General features: G+C 31.6%; 1 protein-coding gene across 2 annotated transcripts; it reads left to right on the top strand.

Annotated features, from left to right (window-relative positions):
* The first annotated feature begins 229 nt into the window (after window positions 1-229).
* Window positions 230-3,412, top strand: LOC106650730 (serine/threonine-protein kinase ULK3). 2 transcript variants are annotated; one of them, XM_023462017.1, is made up of 9 exons: window positions 230-549; window positions 617-726; window positions 1,020-1,171; window positions 1,306-1,520; window positions 1,579-1,805; window positions 2,070-2,331; window positions 2,394-2,603; window positions 2,832-3,016; window positions 3,176-3,412. In XM_023462017.1, the coding sequence occupies exons 2-9, from the start codon at window positions 640-642 to the stop codon at window positions 3,293-3,295; spliced, it is 1,458 nt and encodes a 485-aa protein (XP_023317785.1). In that variant the 5' UTR covers window positions 230-549; window positions 617-639; the 3' UTR covers window positions 3,296-3,412. The 2 variants fall into 2 exon arrangements, with proteins under 2 accessions (XP_023317785.1, XP_014224400.1); XM_014368914.2 differs by having other exon boundaries at window positions 610-726.
* Window positions 3,413-8,695: the final 5,283 nt, after the last annotated feature.

The raw sequence follows: 8,695 nt of genomic DNA, 5'->3' as shown, positions 1-8,695 counted from the left end.
ATACAATTAGTGTGAGCATGCTTTTTCAATAAAATGCGGGACAGCACAAACCGAAGAGGAAAAAGTATTTGATGCATGAAGCAAGTACTATTATCAAAGGGTGCAGGAAATCGATTTGAAGATTGTCATAGACGGTTCGGAAAATTAAATAGATACTACAACGAATCTTACGTTATAATGAGAAAATGCTCACTACAATAAAAATTCTAGGCGCACCACGCACCACGCATCACGCATCACGCATGTAGCAAGGTAGGAGCATGCTGACAGCTGATTGCTGACGAGCATTTATACTACTGCTTCTTGCTACAGCCCACAGTACATATGAAATACACGTTATCCACTGATAATTAATCTTAATTAATCTTAGTCTTATCTTAGTAGTACAAAAACGAGATGTGTAGAAATATTCAATTTTAATCAATTTTAAAAATATTAGCATGAGAATGATCAACCTAAAGGTGCAGAAGCTGGATGATAATTACATGTCATGGCACTGAACAGTGAACACATAATAAACTACATCAAGCTTAATTATATTATAAAAAGGTTTTTGTTAATTTTTAATTTTATTACCATCAGTGGTTTTTTTGATTTTCATTTTTCTAGGTAATAGAAATTAGTAAAGCCTGCCTCAAAATGAATTTACCTTGTGTGAAAGATTACAATTTGTTGGAAAAAATCGGATCTGGTAGTTATTCTACTGTCTATAAAGCTTTCAAAAAAGTATGTTATGGTATTATATTAGTTGCAATGTAAATTAACTTTTTTTTCAATACATTTCTGAAGTAATCAATTAGTACAAATTAAAAGCCAATTCATATTTATCGTGATTTATGTTATAGAAAGTTTTAGTTCAATTACTTATCTTCAAATACCTTATTTAAAAAAATTTATGAGTTATTTTTGTTTAGTACCTGCAGTCATGTTAAAATTTTTTTTTCTGTTGAAAGAAACTTTTTTTTAATTTACCAGTAAATTGTAAATAACGATTAAATCTTTTTTTGTTCTTCCACAAGAATGGTTCGCATGAGGTTGTTGCTATCAAGTGCGTTGATAAACTGAACCTCTCTAAATCATCTATTGATAATATTATAACTGAAATTAATCTACTCAAAATACTTAAACATGAATATATTGTGGAAATGCGAGATTTTTTTTGGGATGAAGGGTGAGTCTGTTTATAATAATTATTTTATTTCATTTTTAAACAATTTTCAAATTTAGACCAAATTACTTACTAATTTTAACTACTTATTTACTTACTACTCACTAACTGTATGCTAAAAAGAAATTAATTTACAGACATATTTATATTGTAATGGAGTATTGTAATGAAGGTGACTTATCAAATTTCATTAAACGCAAGAGTAAATTGGCAGAACATGTTTGTCGCAAATTTCTTCAACAACTTGCTCTTGCTCTTAGATATTTGCGGAACCACAATGTTTGTCATATGGATCTGAAACCACAAAATCTTTTACTTGTTAAAAAATCTACTTTGACACTTAAAGTTGGAGGTATTTTTAATTTTATTCTGTTTATAAATTTTTTATTCACATCAGTAATTATTCACAGATTTTGGTTTTGCTCAATATCTAAGTGGTTCAGAAGCTTGTTTTTCTATAAGAGGATCTCCTCTTTATATGGCTCCAGAAATTTTATTAAGGCACAAGTATGATGCAAGAGTTGATTTATGGAGTGTGGGAGTTATAATGTATGAATGTTTATTTGGTCGTGCGCCATATTCAAGTAACAGTTTTCCGGAACTTGCAGAAAAGATCAAAGATATGCGACCCATTGAGGTAAGAAAATTCAGGGTATTTATTTTTTGATTTGAATTATTATTCAAATATTATTGTATTAATGTCAGCATTGGATTTATTTTTTATGTATAATGACTCATTTTGAATGAAATTGATGTAATAAACTGTATACTTCTTTCAAAAGTACAGCATACAATTTTTGCTCGAAAGATTCTTTAGAGCTCACAATTAATAATTATAGAATTAACAATTTTTGGAAATGAATTAAAAAACAGATACGTCATGCAAATAAATTTAGTGTAGCTTCCAAAAGGTAGTCATATATCCAATGAGTGTAAGGATCTTCTAAGTCGTCTCTTAAAGCATAATCCAAATGAACGTCTTAGCTACGATGAATTTTTCTCACATGATTTTCTTGATTTGGAACATGCACCAACTCATGAAAATTTCAACCATGCTGTTGAATTAGTCCACAAAGCAGTGAAAGCTGATACGGATGGATGTCGAAGAGAAGCTTATCATCTATATTGTGACGCCTTAAGATATTTTATTCCAATTCTCACAAGTAAGTTTCTTAAAATAATTTGAAAAATATTATATTACAAGTCTATGTTTAAAAAAATGTAGATGAATCAGATTTGCAAAAAAAAGAAGCATTAAGAACAAAAGTAAATGAGTATATAAAACGAGCAGAGACATTAAAAGATCTTTGTGTGGAGATAGATAAATCAATGCAAGTGAATTTAAGTCAAGAAACGTCTAATCAGGATAAAAAACGAACATTGCCTAAAGGGGACTTCTTTGATAAAAATGTCTCCATAAATTTTCATGAACTTTGTAAGTTTATAAATTTTACTGATTTTAGCTGAGTGCTAACAGTAATTTTGTACTTATACTCTTTTTTTCAACTTTAACAACATTTTTCAAATTTTTTCTAACAATATTTTAAATTTCAATGATACCTATTTCACTTGAATAAAGTTTTAAACAGAAAAGAGTTTAATTAGAAATCAGTCTTATACCATGATACTCATATTATACTTAAATGTATGATTTTTATTTTAGGTAAATTAAGTAGAAGTACTACTGGTATGGTAGATGCACTTGATATCGGTAAAGCAGCTGAAGAGTATTTGTTAGAAGGAAATTATGAACTTGCTCTTGAAAAATTTCAATCAAGTTTAAAAATATTAGTACCATTATTGGGAAAGGAACCACCTGGGAGAAGAAGAGATTTGCTATCTAAACAGGTAAGTTATTTGATTGATTATCTTATTCCCTTATAAAAATTTCCTATAGGATCTCGCGAAATTCCTACAGGAGTCCTATAGGATTCCAATAGGAATTTCGCGGGATCCTATTGGAAATTTTTATAAGGGTTCTGGATGAACTTTTTCTTTAAATTGTAGATTCACAAATGGATGCAAGAAGCGGAAAATACGAAATCTTTTCTCATCACAAAAAATGCAAAGAAAACTTTGATGAACCAACGTTCTACTGATTCTCAAGAGCAGTGTTTATTGCAATAATGTGATATTCAATTTCGTTGAAATAATTTAGTTTAATTTACTTTACCCTATTTTAATACGTATCTATGCATGAGTGAAATTATTTGTAATAGTCAAATAAAAAAATTAAGTATAAAATTAAACCGTGGTAATACTTTTTTCAAAAGTTTAAATAGGTGCAAGTATGACAGTCTGATCCTTATAATTTGATCCTAACTTTAAAATTCTTATTTTTTTGCGAATTGTTGGAACTTTTAATCTCAATCCACCATTGATTAATTGCTTAGAAATGATAATAATGAAATCAAATATATTGCGGCAAGTACTTTCTCAGGCAAACTGAAATTTTCCTCTTTCAAACTTTATAACCACACTATAAGATTTTATGCAAACCTTATGCAATATCACGAATTTTTTTGGGTGAATAGCTGAATATTTCTATTTAAGATCATAATTTACTTTATGTAAAATTTTATTATAGAGGTATGACGATGGCCAATGTTTTGAATTTAATCGAGATGGCCGGCCAACTTGAGTCATGAGAATAAAAGTTAAGTTTACTATAATTCTTACAAATGTGATATTATTAATTATTGCATCATTGTATTACAAATTTTACATTGTGTTTATAGTTTGAAATAGAAAAATTTCTATTACAGACAGAGTAATAGTTAAGTGTAAAGATGAAAGTTCAAACTATCATATTAAGTTATAAAATGTAAGAAAATGTAAAATTACAAACGATTTCGGACAGTTAACACATTATTAAACACCTAATTACATTGTTATGAGAGTTTTGACACTTTGTTATAAAATGCAACATAAAATTACATTTTTTAATGCTTTTTTTTATTTCTTTATCGTTAAACTTCGATAATTCGAAATTCTCGATAATTCGAATTCAAGCTCTGTTTTTAGAGTTTTCGATGTGAATTCAATTTTAATTTACCTCGATGATTCGAAATTTTGATAATTCGAAATGAAATTTTGCATTTAGAGTCTAGATGCCATATAAATTTACTTCAATAATTCGAAACGATGTTGAGTTCAATCAATTATGCGGAAAAAGTGGTAGTGTAAACTATGAATCGGCCGCGGCTTGGATGACATCGCTCGATCTAATTTTAAAAGAATACGAGCCAAGAAATATTTTTAATGCAGATGAAACAGGATTGTTTTACAAGTGCCTTCCATCAAAAACGTACGATTTCAAAGGTCAACCATGTTTTGATGGTAGACACAGTAAAGAGCGAGTATCAATTCTTGTTGGCGCTAATATGGATGGAAATGAAAAACTTCCGTTGCTAATGATTGGCAAAACAGTCAATCTCCAGTGTTTTCGAATTGTCAAAGCAAAACCTATAGAATACACCTCGAACAAAAAAATTTGAAACATTTTTACAAAAAATAAATTGTCTCTATAATGTTAGCAGCTGAATGGATGGTTCAACGGTTAACATTAAAATAGATGTTTTAGTCGTAAGTAGAATGTTAAAATCAGCATGGGATAAAGTCCAGCCTGAAACGATCCCTCATTGTTTCGGAAAGGCTGGATTTTCAATTGCATTTGAACTGGTCAAACAGGTAATTGAAGAAATTGATCAAAATTGGGATTGGGAAGAATATGTTTCTGTTGATGATAATGTATCAGCATTCGGAGTTTTAAGCGAGCAAGAAATAATTGCTGATATTTTAAATAAGAAACGGAAATTGAATGAGGAATCATCTGATGATGATGACAAAGAAGGAGAAAAAAGTACCAAGAAAATCATTCCTACATCGAGTGAAGCAATCAAAAAGTTTGAAGGAGTGAGAAGGAGTTGAATTTTTGGAATTTTCAACTCAAAAACGATAGACTTGAAGACAAAATTTTACTGATGAATGAGTTCTTTGATAAATTTTAAGAATCCATCGTTTTTGAGTTAAAAATTCCAAAAATTTCCTTACATATTCTTGTGTTCCAGTCGATATTTTTTGTACTTAAAATCATATTTTACTAATCGGAACCATCATAACTTTAAGAGAAGAACCCATGAACGCTTTATTTGTACCTTAGACGCCAGGATTTAAAGGATTATCATGTGAAAATTTGAATAAAAGAAAAAATTTTTTTTTCAAAATCACGTTTTTTGGATAAAACCATCCATAACTTTTGACCTGTTTGTTATATAAAAAAACTGACACCGGATTCGGAAAGTTCATTAAAGTATGCGTAGAATATGTTAACTCACAAGTTCTCCAGACCCTACTTTCAGCAAAAGTACAACGGTTCAAAAAAGTATCAAAAATCCCAGGTGAAAATAGTATGTAAGATCTGACTCCAGATCTGGCATCAGATCTGGTATAAGATCTGACAACCCTTATAAAAATTTCCAATAGGATCCCGCGAAATTCCTATTGGAATCCTATGGGACTCCTGTAGGAATTTCGCGAGATCCTATCGGAAATTTTTATAAGGGAAATATACACCAGATCTGGCATCAGATCTGATACCAGATCTTGTATTCGATAATCGACATCAGAACTCATATCAGATCTGACATCAGATCTAATGTCAGATCTGAAGTGACTGTAATGCCTTCAATTATTTAAACAATAAGTTTATTAATAATTAAAATTTTATAATAAATCTTAATAATAAAAATTGTTGAATCAATTTAAATTCACATTATCAGATACCTAAATATTGTAGGAATTTTTCTTAAAGGTATTATCGATGTGATTATTAAAATATAACTAAATTTGTTATAAAGTTGTAATTATTAATAAAGTTATTGTTTAATTAATTAAAGGCAATACGGTCACTTCAGATCTGACATCAGATCTGATGTCAGATCTGATATAAGTTCTGATGTCGATTATACGAATACAAGATCTGGTATCAGATCTGGCGTAAATTTATCAGATCTTATACCAGATCTGATGCCAGATCTGGAGTCAGATCTGACATACTATTTTCACCTGGGATGTGTCCGTCGCAGACTTGATGGGTTAAAAGTCCAATCAAAATCTACCCGAAAATCAGTCGATCCCAGCTGCATTTCAACTGAAAATTTGGACGACAAATCAGCCAAAATGTTGAACTTATTCTTTCCAAGTAGAGATTAAACTTTTAATTTTAAAGCATAGTAAAGGTCCGTGAAAAACCTCCATGAGGATTTATAAGTCGATCACTCACGATGAGTCCTATAATCCAGTAATAAATTTGAGAAAGCGATTTGATATCGAAATTAAAATTAATACCAATCGAGTTAGATCAAATTGAGTGATTGATAAGATTGAAATTGTCATCAATTGGAATGAAGAGCACATGTTTTATAGAAAAATTGCTTCTTCTATATACACGTTCTTTATATCCCTTATAAAAATTTCCAATACCCTTATAAAAATTTCCAATAGGATCCCGCGAAATTCCTATTGGAATCCTATAGGACTCCTGTAGGAATTTCGCGAGATCCTATCGGAAATTTTTATAAGGGATATAACACTTTCTTTTTATAACGCGTTTGATTTTAATATTATAATTTTTGACTGATGTTAATGGCAAATTATCTACTGAGTGAAGAAACATTCGAAGATGATATTCAAAGAACTCAGAACAATTTTTTTTGAGAAACGTACACGAACGAGGCATATTTTTCGTTAAATTTCGATTGTGATAAATATAAAATCAAACCTGCAAAAAATATTGTGATTCTCTCAAGTGATTTTTATGCCACTTTCAATCTATATGCGGCACAGAAGGTATAGTCTCATTTGGACTAATTATGTACTTGGCCTCAACTGCAAATTTATCAATAATCATGTCTGATCAAATTTCTTGAAGAATTTCGACAACTCTTGCAAAAATTTTTTCCCGCGCCCAGGTGAAAATATCACGCTAGATCTGACCTCAGATCTCGTTCTAGAACTGATGCTAGATCTGACCCTAGATCTAGAGTAAGATCTTGAGCATGATCTTACCCTCGAAAATCGACATCCGAACTAATGTCAGATCTAGAGTGAGTTGAAAACCAAAACGCTACTAATGAAAAAAAAATCATAGCTTTATCTGAGTTTCGAACCTGAGCCTTCGAGGTGTTAGTCCCGTAGGCTAACCACACACCCAAAGATATCTTATACCATGGGAGGTTAAGATCCAAAACAAAAATAACTTAGGGCTAATGAATAAGTGAATATAGTTAAAAACAGTCATGTAACATTTATTTTAAATTTTAACTGTTTGTAACTACTGACTATTTTTAACTACATTCACTTATTCAATAGCCCTAAGTTATTTTTGTTTTGGATCTTAACCTCCCATGGTATAAGATATCTTTGGGTGTGCGGTTAGCCTACGGGACTAACACCCCGAAGGCTCAGGTTCGAAACTCAGATAAAGCTATGATTTTTTTTTCATTAGTAGCGTTTTGGTTTTCAACTCACTCTAGATCTGACCTCAGATCTCATTCTAGATCTGACATTAGTTCAGATGTTGATTTTCGAGGGTAAGATCATGCTCAAGATCTTACTCTAGATCTAGGGTCAGATCTAGCATCAGTTCTAGAACGAGATCTGAGGTCAGATCTAGCGTGATATTTTTACCTGGGCGTCTACGTCCTGTCTCTTTCCTAGCGACCATTTAAATGGTCGCCGTAGTAATTGTGTGGCAATAATATGACTCTGCTCAGTGGCTGCTGAGAGGAGCCATACGCCTTTTCACCTTATTAAATGCACTGCGTCCGGGAGCATTGGTCATTATAAAAAGTGCATCCAATGCAGTGCATATTACTTTTTAAAATGTTTTATAGCACTGCGTGGCTAAAGTTCACGTTTAAGGCACGCTTTGCCGTGACTTAAGCTGCTCATTATTGCACCGCGGCGTGCCTATCGCACTCGCTGCGCGATCGTGCGCTAACCTCACACCGCGACGCTATTATGAGCACCTTATATCTCGCCAAAGGGGGCCTAAACGTGAATTTAGCACAGTGCTATAAAATAACGTATGATACTTATGACTCAAGTAGCCCATTCTTAACACGGCACTAGCACCCTCGCTTCGCTCGGGTGCTAACCGTGCCGTGCAATAATGGCCTGCTTAAGTCACACGTATCATAATATACTATTATAGCACAGGCTATAGTTTTGTGGTATCTGAAAATCATTTGTAAAATAACCCTTATAAAAATTTCCTATAGGATCTCGCGAAATTCCTACAGGAGTCCTATAGGATTCCAGTAAGAATTTCGCGGGATCCTATAGGAAATTTTTATAAGGGAATATAATTAATTATCTAGTTACACATAAATTAAAATTAAATTGAAAGAAACATCGCTTGGTATAAATAATATATTTACCTTGGATTTTCGTCGGGGCCTCCATCGACGGATATAATCAAAACCGGCTTTGTTTCCTCATTAAAATATAGCATGTCTTTAAAAC

This window comes from Trichogramma pretiosum, unplaced genomic scaffold, assembly GCF_000599845.2.
Source record: "Trichogramma pretiosum strain Unisexual culture from Peru unplaced genomic scaffold, Tpre_2.0 scaffold52, whole genome shotgun sequence".
Taxonomy (NCBI): Eukaryota; Metazoa; Arthropoda; class Insecta; order Hymenoptera; family Trichogrammatidae; genus Trichogramma; species Trichogramma pretiosum.
The sequence above is the reverse complement of the archived record's forward strand: the minus strand, read 5'-3'. Positions and strand labels throughout refer to the sequence as shown.